General features: G+C 41.2%; 1 protein-coding gene across 4 annotated transcripts in view; it reads left to right on the top strand.

Moving 5' to 3' along the window:
- Window positions 1-18501, top strand: part of TRANK1 (tetratricopeptide repeat and ankyrin repeat containing 1) — a 77838-nt gene extending 59337 nt beyond the window's left edge. For 3 of the 4 annotated variants that reach the window (XM_039523829.1, XM_039523831.1, XM_039523828.1), the window contains 6 exons: window positions 1319-1422; window positions 1588-1720; window positions 3132-3277; window positions 8860-11927; window positions 14440-14541; window positions 15388-18501. In XM_039523829.1, coding sequence (XP_039379763.1) covers window positions 1319-1422; window positions 1588-1720; window positions 3132-3277; window positions 8860-11927; window positions 14440-14541; window positions 15388-15497 — 3663 coding nt within the window. In that variant the 3' untranslated portion in view covers window positions 15498-18501. Of the gene's footprint in view, window positions 1-1318; window positions 1423-1587; window positions 1721-3131; window positions 3278-8859; window positions 11928-14439; window positions 14542-15387 lie in introns of those variants that run through there. The other variant, XM_039523832.1, reaches the window with a different exon arrangement.
- Window positions 18502-19445: the final 944 nt, after the last annotated feature.

Genomic DNA, 19445 nt, shown 5'->3' with positions numbered 1-19445 from the left:
ATGTGCTTCCTGGGAGATTCTACCAGTAGACACCTTTCACACTGGATGGTCTTCCCAGCCTGGCTTTCTGTGAGGGGAAATGCAGGTCAAGGTCTCTGCAAATCCATACCAAGACCTGGGTAGAGATCCGTGGTTGGGTTCTCTGCCTCTACACAGGTGCAGGTGGAGGAGCCAGAAGCATTGGCGATGCAGCCTTTCCGAGCCATTTGATTCTTTCTCCCTCCTACAAGCTCCCTCTCAGACTCTTCTGTTTGCTGCCCTCTGTTGGCTAGCTTCCCGTGGTCACTTAGCATCTGGCTTTTAAGCCCTTCTCTCCTAAGTCAGCCTTTCCCCCTCGTTGACAAACGGGAATGGTGATCACAAGGATGATCAAGGCTCAAAGGACAGAAGGCTAGAGCCTTGCTAGTGACCACTCAGCTAGCAGGCCTCTGGCCCACACTCTCACACAGTCACCGACAGACCACTACTGTAAATTTTAAGCAAACTGAAAGAAAAACCAGATAGACAAGTTTGCCCACTCATGCCAAGAATTAGTGTTCACTCCTCCTTCAGCAGGGGATCTCTCTCTCAAACTCCCCTGTTGTCATAGGACAGTACTGCTATATTAACCTTGTTTGTAAACAAATAGTCCATGTTCTGTGATTTTGCTCTACGTTGAACAAATCTATTTTTCATCCTATAGTGATCTAACTGGAATAAGTGCTTTTTAGGCAACACCTCCCTAACTTTCTGTGAATTGCTTTGCGCATAGTTTAAATGCTGGAGAACCAGCTTCTAATCTCAGATAGTGCATATTGCCCATGTATGTTTTGAAAAATCCACTACTGCATGTGTCGAATATTTTTTAACTATATGGTTGTGAATACTGAACATCTGAGTTTAGCCCAGGGCCCACGATGATGCAGGGAAATATGCAAGGAAGGGTTTACTGACTTCCGCTGATGGGGCTAGTTCCCTCTGACATATCAATTAACCCTTTAGAGTCTAATATAGTAGGAGTGTATTGTTTGTGTTGCCAATCCACCCGAAATGCAGCTTTCCCTGCTTTCAGGTTAATTGTAAACAATTCTAAGTTAAAATTGTGTGTGAACTTATTTTGACGCTTGTCTTCATATTAAAAATGTACCCAAATGCTGTCCTTCCCCTTCCTCCAGGTGCTTTGCTGGTGTTAATGTGTCCTTTGATGTCACCATAAAATGAAATGTAACAATTTTTTAGGCAAACAGGTTGTTTTACCAAGAAAATTGTATGAATGTGTGATACGTTTTTAGGGACACATGAAGGAATGCATATGTGCATATCATTTATCTAATTTCAGGTGGCAGCCAAATGTTACCAAAAAGGAGGAGCAATTGAGAAGGAAAAACTGGCCTTAGCGCATGATGCTGTACTTAATGTGCAATCAAAGAAAAGCAGCCCCAAGTAAGTGCTGAAATATAACTGAATTTATTAGTAGTGTTACTTGGAAAATACAGGGAACAACATGTTCTTGTTGTTGGAACTGCTGGTATACCAGACTTGCAAAAAATAATGTTAAATTGGATTGGTTGTGCATATGTGATCTTTTTTGTTTTTTGTTTTAAATAGGGAAAAACAGATGGACTATATGTACCTGGCTAAGACCTATTTGGAATGTGGAGAACCAAAGCTATCCCTGAAATGTCTGATTTACGCAAAAGAATTTCAGCTTTGTGCAGCACTATGTGAAAAATTAGGCAAGGTACTAAAATCATCTTTCCCCTCCCCCACCCAGTGTTTAATGGAGTCTGTCTTCTTATGGGATTTTTAGATCTATTTAGGGATTTTAAACATCATGGTCCTAGACAGGATGCTTTAAAATTTATATTTGTTATCTCATATTAGTATTGGTGAGATTAGATAAATGTTCTTCCACGGCATACTGGTAGAGTCATAAATAAAATACAGTGTTTTTTCAGGTGGATCATATGTCCAAAAGCAACATACATCACAGAACAGAAATAAGAGGAGGGAAGAGGCAATATCAGGGACTTTGCATTAATAGATTAGGTTTCTTTGCCATTCCCCACAACGCCAAAGAGTTGTCATTCTTGCTTTGGCTTTGTTGGTGTTTCTAACTTGGAAACCTTTATCACCATACAGTCAAGTGGGCGGGGGAAGGAGAAAAATTATTTTTGTTTGATAGTTGACTAAGACTGAAACTATTACTTGATATAACCATTCAGGTGTTGCTGGCTTCAGCAATTTATGTGCCAAGTAGACAATTTGTGCCTGAACTGGTCTAACATGAATAACAATCTGTTAATAATGTAGAGTTATACAAATTACTATAATTTTTTCAGTTTAAACTATTGCCTGTGAACTCTATCATCATCCATTCGCTGAAAAAGTGCAGAAACAACTGAAATTGTGTGATGGAATAATGCACCCCCAAAAAAACCCAGGTTGCATCTCTGATATCTCAGTAATTAAAAAAAAACAAAACAACATTTTAGTTCAAAATAAGAGTTTTCAAACACACTCAGCATTAGCCTAACTTTGCTCCCATTGCAGTCAGTGATAAAATTCCCGTTGACTTCTGTAGGGGCAGTTAGGCCAGTTGTGGTCAACCTGCAGCCCATCAGGGTAATCCGATTGCGGGCTGTGAAATGTTTTGCTGACATTGACCGTCTGCAGGTACAGCCACCCGCAGCTTCCATTGGCTGGGAACAGCAAACTGCGGCCACTGGGAGCTGCGGGGGACCGTGCCTGCAGACGGGCAACATCAGCAAAATGTCTCGCAGCCTGTAATCAGATTACCCTGATGGGCCGCAGGTTGCGCACCACAGAGTTCAGCCAATGCAGAGCACTTTTGAAAATCCAATCCTAGTATATATTTTTTACCTTAATTTCCAATTTCTTAACTTTAAAATGTTTCAGTTTTTAAAACAATTCACCATTCTAATGATTATTTTTGATTAATACATTTATCTTTACAAACATAAATCTATTTTAACAATATTATCTGGATGGGAATGGTTATCAATAGAAGGTCATAGGAACTGGCTGCATCCATTTCTCGCTCCATTATATGGATAAAAATATAGTTTTTCTGTTGGTATTCTTCAAATATTTAGAAGATTGCAATATTAATAAGAGTTGTTATGGTGCAGATAAAAGATGCTGCGTATTTCTATAAAAGAAGCCAGTGCTACCGAGATGCATCCAGATGTTATGAACGAATCCAGGAGTTTGATCTTGCGCTTAAGATGTGTTGCCATGAGGAACTGTATGAGGAAGCAGCTATTTTAGTGGAAAGGTATGTTCATAAAGAGGATGCTGCAGAAGAAAAAAATCTCTTTTCTTCCTTGTGCTGCTTGAGCATATTAAAGTAGGTTCTCCACAGATTTTGACAAGGGTTTTAGTTGGTGACATTACTTTTGCACCAAGATCAAATTCATTTGGTTTATGAGAACTCCCGCAAGCTTGAACTGTGATAGAGAACTTGATTTTTTTCCCAGGATTTATTTCATGTCAGCCATGTCAGATCTTCGGTTCTCTGTCTGGACGGGTCTCCTCAACTAGATCCTTAAGGTAGATATCACAGAAAGATTCAAGATAATAACAGATTCATTACCCTTAATTTGGCATCCTTATGGATATGTGTCTATGATTGCTCACAAAGGGTATGTTTACACAGGGATAAAAGACCTCTACCCTCGCAGGGTCCCAGAATTTCAGCTGCAGCCTGAGCTTGAATGTCTACACGGCAAATTTTCAGCCCCGTCGAGAGCGAGCCCTGTGAGCCCAAGTCAGCTGATCAGGCCAGCTGCAGGTTTTTTATCCCTGTGTAGACATAGTCTTAATGAGAAAATTCAATATTTTGTTTTCTCCTCAATGTTCAGGTCTTTTTTGCTGCACACAATTCAAACTCTGCTCTGAAGACAGAATTATTAATTTCTTCATGGGATTTTTTTTATGCCACTCCTCTCTTTAAGTGTCTGAATGCTTCAGAAATATTATGGAATTTAGCTTCACAACATTCCTGTGAGATCAGGAAGTGGTATTTCCCCATTTTACAGATGGGAAACTGAGGCACAGAGCTTAAGGTCAAAAGCATCCCATTCATATTGAGTTCCAAATCTGAGATGATTGGAACCTTTATTTTTCAGAGTATTTATCATTTTATAGCACTTCATATGTTCAAAGCTCAACTCCCAAAGACTTCAGTTGCAGCTGTGAGTTCTCTTCAGCACTTCTGCAAGTCAGACCCCAGGGTCACAAGTCAGGCACCCAGAAAATGAGGAGCACACAACTAGCTACCACCTCTGAAGTTTGGTTTAAGTGATTTGCTAGCATCATGTAGAAACAGTTTAGCTGAGGCAGGGAAAAAATCCAATTCTCCAGGGTAGCATTCAACCGTGGGATCATCCTTTCTCTTCCTGTAGTCTCTTGCATCATTCACTACACGCATTCCAGATTTGCACGATATGAATCAGGGGTCCTGAAGACAGCAGCCTCCTCCACTATACTACCCTGATTCATTCCCAGAGCAGGACTGTGCACTGAATGACATAGGGATCTTGTGGAAAACATAGTATACAGTCATGTTGTTAAAGACTGCATATGCATAAGGAGGCACCAAATTAAGCTTGCACAGGCAACCTTAATTCTTGCTTTTCCTAACTTTTAGTGCTTGACTTTGCAACATTGATGACATTATTGTGACATAGGTTTTTGTGTGCAGTTTTCTAGGTTTTTTTTTTAAAGCAAACAGAAAAAACAAATTCCATCGTGTGGCATCATATTGATACCACATAGAAGCTTTAGATCCACCACACAGACTTCTGTCAGTTGAGCTAATGGAGTAACTGATAGCAACAGGAGATTTGTCTTTATAGAGGATGACAGAGAGAAATGGAGCACTTTGCTGATGGGTTTCACAGGTATTTGCAGATAGCAGAGGAATGGTGAGATGCATGAAGGCTCTGGAGGGGAGTGTGCTCTACTTGGCACAGACCTTTCCATCCTATTCCTCTAACCTGTCCTTGTCACAGTTCTTTCTTTTCCCCACCCCTGCCTGTCGTCCCAGTCTCATTCTTCTCATTTAGCCATGCCCAGTCGCCGCCACTCAGGCTTCTCATCCCAGTCTCTGTCTCCTGGCTGAGCTAGTTTTGGTCTCACCCCTTCATATTACCAGTACCAGCCTCCCCCAACTCCCAGTCTCCTTGCCCATCCAGTCCCAGTTCTCCCTTTTCATCCAGTCTGTCTCTCTCCACCACCTTGGCCTCTAGTTACCCATCCCCACTGGCTCCCACTCCCAAATTCTCTCCGTGATCTCCTTGTTTTTATCTCAGGATCCCACCTCTTTCCCTGGCTCCTCAACAGATCTGACTCCCTTCCCCTCTCCTCACCCCACTGGTTCTCAATCCCAGTCTCTTTCCTCAGCCAGTCCCAGTGTTCTCCCTCACTCCCCCCTGGGCTCCTTATTTGATTTCAGTCTCTTTCCCCCCCCCACACACACCTGCTGGCTCCCAGTCCTTTTTACCATTTCTCTTCCCAGTCCCAGTCTCTTTGCCTAACCTGTCACAGCCCCTCCCCCCACCTCATACATCATGACTCACGGTGGGGCGGGATAGCTCAGTGGTTTGAGCATTGGCCTGCTTAAACCCAGGGTTGTGAGTTCAATCCTTGAGGAGGCCATTTAGGGAACTGGGGTAAAAATCTGTCTGGGGATTGATCCTGCTTTGAGCAGGGGGTTGGACTAGATGACCTCTTGAGCGCCCTTCCAACCCTAATCTTCTATGATTATTCTCCCCTCACCTCCCAACCTCTAGACCAGTCTCTCCCCTTTACCAGGGTCCTTGTCCCTACCACCCTCTCCTCAGCAGGTCTTGCTCTTATTCCTTGTGCATCTGGATAAGACAGTTTTCTCTTCTGTGTTGCCTGAACCCAGCAGGAGTTATTGAGAGCTCAGGGAAGACGGGTTATCTGCTGTCAGTTCAGGTGCCCAGTCCCAGCCTGACACAGCCGAGGGCTGCAATTGCAGGGAAAGTCCTGCTCATCCCTGGGCAGGAGCATGCCCAACATGGACAGAATCTTTGGGGAATTTAGCAGCTAAACTTGAAGAAATCGTCTATGCATGTGTGAACTGCAATTTTTCATAACTTGGTTTATAACTTTTCACGACATGTTCATATCTTGGCCAAATTTAACAGATTTTCACAGGGACAGCAAAAGTCTCATCCCTGCCAAATTTTAAGTCACTGCTTAAAAATATGGCTAAGTTCCCTCTAAGCTGCATGGCTGCACAGTGGGCTATCAAGGGCACCCCGCCCAGCTGGAGCTGCCATGCCTGGGGAGAGGCACCCCTCCCCCAGCCCAGCCCAGCCAGAGCTGCTGCAGCTGGGGAGAGGCACCAGCCCAGACCTGCCGGAGCTGCTGTGGCCTGTGAGAGATGCCTCTGCCCTGGCCTCGAGGTTGCTGTGGTGAAAGAGGACTGGGGGGAGTCCTCTCTCCCTGCTGCAGCCCCGCGGCAGCCTGTACCCCAGAGCCCTCACCCCCACCCGCACCCATCCCCAGCCCCACCTCAGAGCCTTCAACCCCAGCTGGAGCCCCCACACCCTAACTCTCTGCCCCAGCCCTGAGCCTCCTCCCACACTCCGAACCCCTCGGCCCCACCCCCGCCACACATCACCTCCATATTGGAGCACATAACAAAATTCATTCTGCACATGGATGTAAAAAATTAGAGGGAATACTGATGGTGGGGACACTAGACCTTTTTTAAAAAAAAAAAGTTTTCCGGGATGTTTTAACATAGACAAAACATATTATTTTTCTCCTGCTTTGCTCTTGGAAATGATTGAACCTTTTTGGCTGAAATTTTCAAATAAAATTCAACCTGAATCAGATACCCAGCGTGAAAAGTTTCGGCCCAAATGATTAAAGTTTGGCAGAATTATGAGCAACTGAAAACAGAGTCTTACGATGGGAAGTATTGAGCAACCTTCATGGATACATAGATAGCAAGGCCGGAAGGTACTATTGAGATTACTTAGTCTGATCTCCTGTATAACACAGGCCATGGAATTCCTCCAAAATAGTTAGTAGAGCATATCTTTTCTAGAAAAACATCCCATCTAAAAAGTGCTAGTGATGGACCGTAATAATACGCAGTGCTGCCTGCCCCACCTAGAACCATAGGGTTAGAAGGGACTTTAAGGGCCATCTAGTTTAGCCCCCTACCAATATGCAGAATTTGTTGTGTCTAAATCATCCAAAATAGATTGCTATCCAGCCTCCTTTTGAAATCCTCCAGTGAGGGAGCTTCCACAGTTTTAATTCAACAATTTAAAACTTCACTGTAAAGTATGTATGTTCCTCAAACAGCATAGTTAATGTTCATATTCTGTATGACATAGCATGAAATCTTATGGTATATAATGTATCATAGAATCATAGAACTTAAGATCAGAAGGGACCATTATGATCATCTAGTCTGACCTCCCGCAAGATGCAGGCCACAAAAGCTGACCCACCCACTCCTGAAATAATTCTCTCCCTTGACTCAGCTGTTGAAGTCCCCAAATCCTGATTTAAAGACTTCAAGTAGCAGATAATCCTCCAGCAAGTGACACCTGCCCCATGCTGCGGAGGAAGGCGTAAAACCTCCAGGGCCACTGCCAATCTACCCTGGAGGAAAATTCATTCCTGACCCCAAATATGGCGATCAGCTGAACCCCGAGCATGCGGGCAAGACTCTCCAGCCAGACACTCAGGAAAAAGACTTTCAATATCCCAACATTGACCCTTGGTACTAATTACCAGTGGTCGCACGTTATTGACCTATTGACTAAATCACGTTATCCTATCAAACCATTTCCCAATTTGGAAAATAACACTTATTACCACTGTACTTGGGAAGTTTTTGGGGTTTTTTTTTTTTAAAGAATAGCATTTACCAAATGTATAGAAATAGTTTGATTCAAAATTGGAAGTCTTAAAATTATTTTTAACATCTAATGTGTTATTTTAAATCAACCTTGCAAAATCATTTATGCAAATTTATCATCCCAGGCACAAAATCTACTCCTTCACTCTTACCATGAAAAAAATGATAATGAAAAGCTAATGATGACTTACTCACCTGTCAAAAAACATTACTTTGCCCTCGGTGAGTGGGCGAGAAGACTATTGCAAGGTTGAAGTTTGGCTATGAAACAAGTTTACTAATTTATTGACATCATATAACAGTAATTAACCGTTAGCTGAATGTCAGAACTAATGTTGAAAAAGGTATCTTGATCTGCCACTCAGAAGCAACAATGGGAGAAGGATTTATATTATATACAGTACTATGGTGCACATGTATTCTGTTAATCATAAAATGATCAGTGATTGCTGTAAGCTTTTGTTTGGATTTACCAAGTTTGACCCTGAAGAATGATATTTGATAATGTGAGGGTCTTAGTCTCAAAATTCTGACTGTTCATGTAGCAGATTCATAAGTATCATGTATCTTAATAGGAGTTCATACCGCTGTGTTTTTAATGACTTTAATCTCGCTTTCATCATCATTTTAAAGCAGTTTGTAGCAAGACCCACTGATGTTCTGAGCTTCTAATCTGATTCCTGATTGAAATTTTAGTGGTTTTAATTCAGACAGCTTTAAATTGTAATGAAATGATTTGTAGATCTTTTAAAGTACTGGGATAATTTTTCATATCTCTGAGACCTCTCATCATTATGCACAAATTTGAAGTGCGTTGGGAGAAGACCTGAGTTGCACAGAGTTATTACCTTGCTGGAGATTGTGTGATCTTTTAAAAAAAAATGCTAGATTGTGTCTGTTTTATTCATGTATGGTAGTAACGTGACATTGATGTATCTTTATTCCAGATATGAAGAGATACTAAGGATGAAAAGACAACCAGTTTCCAAACTCTCATACTCTGCAAACCAGTTTTATTTGGAAGCAGCTGCAAAATACTTGCGTGAAAACAAAACCAAGGAAATGATGGCAGTCCTCTCCAGACTTGACACCGAGGACCAGCTTGTATTCTTGAAATCACGCAAATGCTTGGCCCAAGCAGCAGACCTGTTGAAGAGGGAGGGTCGAGAGGAAGAGGCTGCTATGCTGATGAAACAGCATGGGTTTGTGTTGGAAGCAGCCAAGCTCACTACCAGAAAGGAATTTCGAGCATCATGTCTGCTTGCTGCGATCCGTTTTAGCGTAACTGGCTGTTCAGAATTGGAAAACAGAGACACCATCCTGGAAGAAGCCTTAGAGCTTTGTAAGCAAACAAATCAAAAATCCAGCATTGCTGAGGCAACTTTTCTGCAGGGAGTTCTAAAGAAAGATTTTAGAAAGCTCGAAGAGGCCTTCTACAAATTCTCGCCTTTGAATCATTATGCTGGTGTGGTGGAAGCGCTCTTTGAATTAACCCACTGTGAACCAAAAAGCCAGGACATCTTTGTTCTGGCACCTTGTGGTTTAGAGGCCCTTCTAAATCTGGTCAGAGCTCTCCAAAAAGCAACCACCAATGCTGAGAAAGAAATGGTCAGGTCATGTTTTGATTATTTTGGGATTTTGCCAATAGATGGCAATGTTTGCCAGGTGTCTCAAAATGAAGCTGGACATATTCTCCAATTCTTGCCCGATAATCCTAGTCTGAAAGAGAAGAAAGCTAAAGATCACTTCTTTGTAGGCATGGAAGAGGTAAAGTCTGCACTGAATAAGCACTTTTTAAGCAGGCTGTGTTCAATTACATGCAGTATACTTGAGCAGAGTTACCCTGATATTTGCATGAAGTTCATTGCTGGCTTGAAGTGTGAGGATAAAACCTGTAAAGATTTCCATAGACCTTTGTTGCGCCATGAGGCAAAATCTATACTTCAGTGTAAAATACATCTGGCAGCAATAAATGGACTATTGTTACAGGCCAAGAGAGTATTCCCAAAAGAGCTGTTGCATGAATTTAATGACATTGATGAAATTTTGACTGCGGATAAGTATGCATTATGCAAATCCCTATTAGATTTTGTTTTCCCTAAACATTTTCATCTGAGAGTGGTGTCTGAAAACCCAAAGGCATGCAAAGATATCTTGGGACTCAGTCAGTTTTCTAAACCCTGTAGGATGGTGCTGAAGGAGTACATCATAGTTCAGTTTAAAAGTGAAAATGCCATAAATAGAAGAGAATCAACTGACTTGTGGCTCAGGGCAATGCAAGTTTTCATCTTGTCTTCCAGTTATCCCGAAGAATTTGAGAGGCTCCTTGTTAAGGAGGAAGATGATTATAACAAAGAACTGAAGTTATTAGAAGCTAAAAAATATGAAGAGGAGGATAGAGGCAGAGGAGGAAGACCCAAAGGGATAGATGGCAGATATGGCATGTTGATACCTGATAAGTATTCTGGAAATGCAGAAAACACACACTTGTGTTTCATTCGACTTCTTGAAAATTCGCTAGAGCGGCTCTATGTTTACAGAAACCCAGAAGACTGTAAGTGGATGTTTTTCCGTTTTATGAATGTCTTGGTGAAGAAATGCATTGAACCTCTGATTCCTAGCATAGGAAATACAGTGATGTTGCTGGAATTCCAGTATATTCTCTGTTGTGCCGTTCTGATGCGCCTCTGCAAGAACATTACTCTGTGTCTTCCGAAAAGTTACATCGCTCTCTTTCATTACTGGGAGTTTTTGTTCAGAAAAAAAGACCAGAAGAAAGAGATTAGAGACATCTTTTCCATTATACAGGAGTACAAACCAAAGGACACAAATGAGGCTCTGAAGGAGTTCAAATTTCATCTCCTTTATGTTGCAAAAGTTTTGTGCGGCGCTAAAAACAGTAATTTCAATGTTCTTCTTGATGCTTTCGGGGACACCGATTGCATTACGTCAGGGGAAGCAGAGCGTACAATGGTGCTATGCTTAGTGATGTTAGTGAATGCAAATCAAGTGCTTAGTCCTAGATGTAAATCCCTTTTATATGAACACTTTCCTGAAATCAAGGCAAAGTTGATGAATATGAAAAAAGATTATCCATCCAAAGTGCCAGAAAGATTGGTTAAAATTGTGGAACGAGTGAATGATGCCGTAAATGTGAGGAAAATAGCAGAAGGCCTGCAGGAGCTGCTGATTGAACGAGATGAGGAGTACTTAGCGGACTGCCACTGGAAGTGGGACACTATGTATGCCAAAGGAGCAAGTATACGGGGCATCTTTTATGAGCAAGTAAACCTAGACAGATTTGAGTCATATTTGGATCCTTTGGAATATTTTGAGGAACCAGAAACAGAACTTGAAAGGGATCTCTATGTAGAAGAGAGAGAGGATCCCCTAACAGCCATAGCATCCATAAAGCAGCAGAAACAACAGCAGAAAGCTCATGCTAAGCGTAAATTGTGGCGTTTGTTTCTTTTAGCCTATTATTGCATAAAATGGAAGAGGAACTCGTGTTCAAAAGCAGATCCCAGTGGGATGGAAATGAAAGAATTGGTATCAGGAATCTTTAAAAAAGCAGATACTGACCGAACGCAATGTGACCTTTGTGGAGTCAAATTTATCCAGGGTCCTGAAAACTACTTTAACCAGACAGAAGACTTTGAGAGAGAAACTTCTGAAGCTGTGACACCAAGAGAGACTGATCAGGGAGAAAAGGAGAGCATGAAAAGAAGTGAAACTGTTGTGGCGAGTGAGACTTATGTGAAGCACATATACCTGGATGAGCATAGAAATAAATACACTGCCTACCAGAATTATTTTGAATTTTTCAAAAGAAATGTGGATCCAAAATTACGTGAAGGGTTAGATCTAGTGGACACAATTGAACAAAATACCTGGCTCACAAGACACTTGATATTTAAAGAACATTCCAATGTGGTGCAAAAAAAAATTCAAGAGAACATTAAGAAGATTTCTGATATAGTAGAGGACATCTATAAGAGAAAGGCTTGGGCTGATGGTAAGACTTTTTTTTGTTGTATTGCCATCTCATCATTGCTTATAGCTTGTATGGCCTTGTATTTTAGGTTCCTCCAACACTTGAATGTTGTGACAGATCACTGAGGAAAATGTGTTTCTCAATGATATGAGATAAGTATGGGACAGTCTCTAAATATTTTTGTGCAGCGGTAATAATATAGGCCCTGATTTCTCCTTTTACTTATTCTGATTTTCAGTGGAAGTACTCCTGATTTATCCTAGTGCAAGTGAATGGAGAATCAGGCCCCTATTGTTAAAGTCTGCTTGTAAAGAAAGATCTACACTGCCTCTCAGTTTTTGCCAAATGAAACGAGTTAAAATTAAGGATGCTACTGACAGTCGTATTTTATTTATATAAATTTTATATTTAATGAACACACAGAAGAGTATTTAAATAATACAATCAGCAGATAGAATGAGTATTTCTAATAGGGTCTCAAATTCAGCTCTTTGTTAAAGTCGTTTTTTTAGTATTTTAGATGCATGATTAGGTGCTGCTGTCATGCTTCTGTGGCAGTTTCTAACTTGTCTGAAGTGTACTTCTAGAAACACCTCTAACGTTATGTCTACACTAAGAAGTTTTAGGAATTTTTCAGTTCTTGGTATGGCAGCTCCACTAGTGCTAGCAAGATGGAAGCACTGGTGTTAGGGTAGGGTCAAGATTAGACTGTGCAGTGAGTAAGAACACCTGCAGTTAGTCTACACTTGTACCCCCAACACTGCTAGCACTGTGCTAGCTACACTGATGCTAGACCGATGGTGGGAGCATTACTAAAGATCCTCAGTGCGGACAAGGCAAAAAAGCAATGCTAACAGTGACTGAACAGGAGTTGTATTAAATTTTATATCTTAGGAAATAAATATGAGGATACAAATATTATTTCATATTTGTTTACCATATATTTGATGTTTTGCACTGTCTCTGGCAAGGAAAAATTAAATAGTAATGAGTGGGTGGATGATCTAGGAACAGAATAGAATGGACCAACTGCTCCTAGAAAAACACTAGCACCTTAAACAAAAACCCTGCCATTAACGCTAGACCAGCCTTCAAAAGTGTCATGGCAGTTCATCAACTGTGGCATAACATCCACTTGTCTAAGGTGACTTATAATGACAAAACTAACAATGTTTCATTCACCTACTTGTGATGAATAGAATTTTGCAAGACTGTCATTCATAAGCCTATGTTCACCAGTGTGTTACATAAGTCTTACGTTACTCCTCTCATGGGAATGTTACACTATTTGGAAAATTTCTATATACAGACAAAGATGTAAAGTGCATAAAGTCAGTTTATTACACATGCTGTAGGCTTGCCTATCTGTGACCTTATATTGGTGAAAGTTGCTGATTTTTATCTAGAACAAACCATATTCAGATTGCACGGTTTAAGTTTTTTTTACACTTACTAGATATTAAAATAAATATAAAATAAAATTAATATACACAGTCTTAGCAGTAGCAGAGAGATGTATTGCTGTGTGCACTGGAAATACAAACATCTCTCACTGCTGCAGATTTTGGCTGACAGATGTCAAAGCGTTTTCCCCCTGCGGGAGAGCATCATACAGAACCGCGGGAAAGCTGAAGATTTCACTTTAATTTGAGAGTCCTTTATTTCAGGTACAAAAATCTTGGTTAGTTAACAGACCCTGACATGTTTTGACTTCTGGTTTAACATAATGAAGTAGTAGGCCACATCGTCAGCTAGCGTAAGTCAGCATAGCTCCACTGAAGTCAACACAGCTGTTTCTTTGGGAACTGTAGCAAAGCTATTATCGATTCTTTGTCTAAGAAGTCATCTTGCCAGCTAGAGTACTTCTGTTCAGTACAAATTCTGATTATTATTGTAATTCTAATTATTCACATACCTAATTTGTTAATGGTAGATTTAGCTGCAAGATCTCAGTACCTGTTATCTTTGTTTTTCCATCCTGGAGGAAACGTTACTTACAAGTTTTTATATTTTGCTTCTGAAGTTGTTTTGTTTTTTTCTTTGAAAGTGTTTTTGTTAAGTCGGTAATATTACAGTTCATTAAACAAATGCAACAATACATTTGTAGTGTATTGTGCATGAACCTGTAGAGTTTAAGGGGATTGAGGAGAGAATTCAAGGAATCTTCTCGTTTGCGCCCTGCACAGAGCTAGCCATAATGTTGATGGGGAGTTCAGGCTGTGCATGGCCTTTCTTAAAGGGACAGGGTGAGGGTGTGGCTGTGATCCTCCCCCTCTGTCTGGCAGAATTGATTGATGCGGAGAGGAGTGCATGCTCTATCCTGTTCCATGGTGGTATCTCTCCCCCGCAGCATGTATTTCTGGAAGCCCCCAGGAAGAATTCTTGTTGATTCAGACAAAATCCTTCCTAAAGTTTTCAGTGCAGCATGGCCCTATAACACCTTTCCTTTAGTGTGGGCTGTCTCTCTAAGTCACTATCCAGCCCTCAAATAATAAGCACGATCTTAGTATGTTTAACAATTTATCTATTTCAGCTGAAGAAATAATGACCAAGCCTGTTGGCAGTCTATCTATTTATCTTGGTGATGCTCGTAAGTGGCTGAAGAACACCGAGTCACATATGGTAAAGGAGGAAGGTACGTCATCAAATTATGCAAGTCTCCATATCCACAGAAATGATGTGGTTATATTTTAATTTGGAGATACTCGCCTTCTAGGTTTTATCAAGGCCCCTACCATTATTGCATAGCCAAAGTGGACCGAGTAGGCTGTGTATGCAGGTAGCGGTGGGTCAGGTGCGCTGTTGAGAATAGAACAAATAACTATTAAAAGGGGAGGGAAATAGAACCTTCTTCACCAAACACTAGGGAATTTGTTTCTCAGAACTGTACAGCATCAGTATGTTTTTGGACTGGTATCTATATAACCCCAAGTTCTTAGGTCAGTGGTTTCTAATAGGAGTGATTGTTCTTACATTGTTCTTACATTGTTCTCAACCAATGACTTGTTCATTGGTTGAAGCTAATAAGTCTACTCAAGAAAGGTAATTATTTTAACACTTAGGTTAAGATGCCTTTGTTCTTAATTTTGCTATCATAAAATGTAAATATGCAAGAGGAACCTGCTAAGAAACTATTGCTGCTAGGAAAGCTTTCAGAGAATCTTTGCCTCTCCCCTAATATTTAGCTTTAATAGTGGTATTTTATTAAACTTGATTTTATTTATTTGGTTGTAAAATTTTGTATTACATAAGATTGGTTCATTGGTTCACCAATTCATCCTTATTCAGCAACACACTTTAGTTTAGCTTAAGTCTTCTTGAAGTCAGTTGGTCTTACGCACAAGTTTTATACCACCTTGTGCTTAAGTGCCTTGTTGAATTGGGGCCTGAATAGGAAATAGTGTGTGTTTGGTCATGCCTCTAGGAAAAGAAAGTTTCAATCTTGTACCTTTTTGAACAATTTGTTGTTTTTTTTAAATAGATTTTGCAGATGACAAAGACTTTGAAAATGAAGAAGAGGATGAAATGGCAGCCTTTGAAGAACTAATCCCTAAAAAGTCTTCAAGAAAAAAAGGAAAACGTAGAAAATAATAATTTGAAAAATATGCAGATGGCTATCCCACCCTGTACCTCTGTAATTTAGGAATAAAACTGTTAAAGGCTTTAAGAGAAAAAATATAAGGGGATAGGGACATCAAGGGGGAAAATGTGAAAAATACCAGCAAAGATTTTTTACTTTTGATTGTTTTTAATCATTTATTGTCGGGGAACAGTGACCTACCTGCTTGTAGTTATTTATAAATTTATGTATTTTAAAAATTAAACTGTGACAGGACAAACTTCAGGCAGAACCAAATGGGCAACTCAGAAGTGACATATGCCAGCATGTAACTTAGGTCATGTCTACACTAGCAAGCTCACAGTGGCACCAATGCAGCTGTAAAATCGCTCATGTAGCCGCTCTGTGCCGAGGGTGAGAGCTCTCCTGTCAGCATAATTAAACCACCTCCAAAGAGCGGCAGTAGCTATGTGGGTGGGAGAGCGTCTCCCATCGATGTACAGCTGTCCACACTGGCGTTTCTGTCAGTGTAACTTACGTTGCTTAGAGGGGTGTTCTGTTTTGTTTTCCACATTTCTGAGTGACATAAGTTATACCAGCAAAAGTGCTAGTGTAGACATAGCCTTACTAATTTGAAATGAGCCAGTGGAAAGAATAGCACTTTTCTGCCTCTACTCAGGGGTGTTTCCCCACCTATTCCTTTTCCTGCTTTTAATTTGCATCTTTGCCATCCTGCTGAGCTGGAACACTCATGGGGAGGAAGATGATTTCTGATTTTTTTTTTTTTCCTTGGAGGATTTTAATATCTTTTTTGGACTGTCAAAGACAGCTTGTCCCTGGAGGACAGAGTTTCAAATAGCCATAGTGAGCTAGCCAGCTACTGAGCGCTCCCATGTTTGGAGGAACTTAAATCTCCTTGGGGGAACTTGCAATATCTCTTCTATTAATTCCAGAGTCAGGAATGGTGAGTACAGAGAGTTCTAAACACATTCATATGTGTGTTCTATCACCATTGAATACAGCTCTAGTTAGATATGGATAAGAAGTCTTTTTTTCTATTTGTTCTTGATTTGATTATGCTCTGTACATTATCAAAAAATCTGATGATTCTTTAAAGTTAAAGATTGTTTATACATTTTACTTATTTTATAGATTTGACTTGCCAAAAAAAATCTTTACATGTAGTACATTTTATAAAGCCAACAAGATTGATATTGTAGCCTGATGTCATTTTTTTTAATTGCTGTGGGGGCCATATAGGACTGCTCACATGCAAAAGAGCTGCGGGATTTGGGACAAAGTATAGGATGTGGAATGATGCTCACCAGCACTGCGATTTCTGGCAGTTCACATCTCTTATTATCTATTCTTCGGATGTTTTTTGTATTTTTAATGATGATGTGTTCCTGTGTGGCTGGGATATTTAGTTTTCAAAAGGTCGCTATTTTGTTTTCACATATCAAATTGTTTTAGTAGTTACCAGACACATCAAGAGAAATTTGGGGCCCTGATACATAGTGTTCGTGAACCGTCTCCCATTTCACTTTGTTTACATAGACATTAGACTTTTTTGGGGGGTGGGTACTGACCTCAGGGGCTCTGGTACAGTTGTCCCTCTATTTTTCCCATCACCCACCCTGGTAGCTACCTAAGCATTTTCCTCTGGGCCCCTGGGCCCATTGCTTTGGAAATTGGATGCATTGCACTGATAAAAGCAAAACATCAGCGTGGACCTGTGCAATATGGGCAGCAATAATAGCCATCTATCAAGTACCAACCACCCAACCATCACAAGAAGAAAAATGTATTATGCAATCCCATTTTCAATGTGCTCTATGAAATGAGTGGATCGGTCTCAATTTGATTTTTCCCGAGGTGGTGTCCACATCCCATCAGACACGATCACAGTTGGCAACTTGGGAATGGTCATGAAAACTGATCTACTCGCTCTGTTCTAAGCGTGGTACATCCAGGCTGGGGTGAAGGTGCCATAGTGGTGGAGTTGGGAGAAAACCTATCTGTCGTTGCCCATACTCTGTGTGCTCTTTCTTTAGCTTCCAGGGCTGTATATCTAGGGCACGTTCACAGCTAGTAACCTTAAAAGGTGTGTGTTGTTTTCTTCTTAGCTCCCCCATCCCTGCCAAACAAACAGGGGATTAACATTTTAAAGCCTATATTCCTGTAATATTAAAGTCAAGTGTTTAAATAATCTTGAGTCAAAGAATAAAAAAGGTAAGATTCTCTAACTTTCTTGGCTATCTTGCACATATTGCATGTTGAAATTTCAGTCAGTTAATTTTTAAAAAATGTGTATCTTAAGATTTTGGGTTTTGTTGTTAATTGTAAGCTATAAATATACAGGAGGGTCATGCAAACATTACTCCAAGAACTTAACTGTTGAGTTTTCTGACTTGAGTGTTTAAATTCTGGACTTTATTGTTAGCGAAACAGTTTTTGTATTTTAATTACATTTCATATTTGAAAAGCCCTTCACATTTATATTTAAGTTATTATATATATACTGGCCTTCACTTTAGTGAAAAAGTCAGACATTTAGGTGTGTTTTCCCATAAAAAGCATTTAAAAAACAAATGAAATTACTGTAACAGACCAAAAAGTTGAAACAGATATAACAAAAGCAAAAACTTAAGCTTAAAAGCCAAATCATAGTACACTTGTACAGGGACTTTAGATTCCTTGTGTGGATCCATCTATGCAAAGGAAAGTGCAAATGAATCCATACAAAAAGTCTGACTCCAGTTTTGGATCAGAGTTGCTGGATGGAACCTGTCTCAGCAGTGAGCTGAATTCAAACAGCTCCCTAAAGTCTCTGAAGTTCACATTCAGATTTCCAACTCCCACCCCTTCAAATTCAGGAGTGTCTGGATCCAGAGTTTGGCTCTACTCAAATAGAGACAGGAAATCTGGGTCTGAAGATCAAATCTCGGTGCTTGGCTTGAGCCTCTTTTTGGCGTACATAAATTCTTGCCCTCCCCCGGGCCATTCTCTTTGAATAAAAAGCCTTCTGTTCATGAACCCTATCCTAATGTGTGATTAATGCAATGAAGTTACAGTTCATCCAAATCTCTCCCGGTTTATTTGATGATTTAATGTAATGTTCTTGCCTCTCAGGGCCCAGTGTGTCCTCTTCGGCGGTGGAGAATCAGTGCTTATGGCTGGTTAGTCTCTCAGCAGTTCTGGCTTGCGGCTGTGCAACTGAGCAGATTAACCATCTGTAGCTCAGGTGTAGCTGAGCAAATCAACAGTCAGTGGTTCAGGTCTTCTGGCCTAAGGGTTAGCACTCATCCAGCCCTGAGTGCGGAGCCAGGGGTAGGGGGATTTGGATCCACCCTGCCAGGTGGATCTGTTCACGTCTCAACAGAACTGGCAATGCCCCTGGTTCTGCACAGGGGTGGCGTGGGGACGGGCGCTATCTCCGATGCCTTCTCGTGTCCTGGTCAGGCAGGCTCCTCTACGCCTTTCCCCCATTCCCTCTAATCAGCAGGGTCCTGGAAAAGATAAATTGGACATGGCCCGGGTCCTCCTAATTGCCCCGGCATAGCCCAGGCAGTACTGGCACGAGACCCTCACGAGCCTGGCGGTAGCTCTTCCGTGGTGGTTACCGCTCCGCCCAGACCTGCTCTCACAGGATCAGGGCCGCCTCCTCCACCCCAACCTGGCAGCACTCCATCTCACGGCATGGCTGCTCAATGGTTAGGGGGAGAAGAGAGGGTGTGCTCAGAACAGGTTCAGTGCATCCTCTGAAAGTTAGATGGCCCTCCACTCGCTGCGCTTAGCCAAATAAGTGGTCACGATTCTCTAAGTGGGCGACGGACCAGGGTGTCTCCCCAGTGTCCACCCCTATCCAGCTTGTCCTTGATTACCTCCTCCACCTGAGGGCCCAGGGCCTGGCGCCCTCATTGGTCAAGGTGCACCTGGCGGCCATATCAGCCTTCCATCTGCCAATCCAAGGACACACG

Source organism: Mauremys reevesii, linkage group 2 (genome assembly GCF_016161935.1).
Source record: "Mauremys reevesii isolate NIE-2019 linkage group 2, ASM1616193v1, whole genome shotgun sequence".
Taxonomy (NCBI): domain Eukaryota; kingdom Metazoa; phylum Chordata; order Testudines; family Geoemydidae; genus Mauremys; species Mauremys reevesii.
This window is presented reverse-complemented; position numbering and strand designations above follow the sequence as displayed.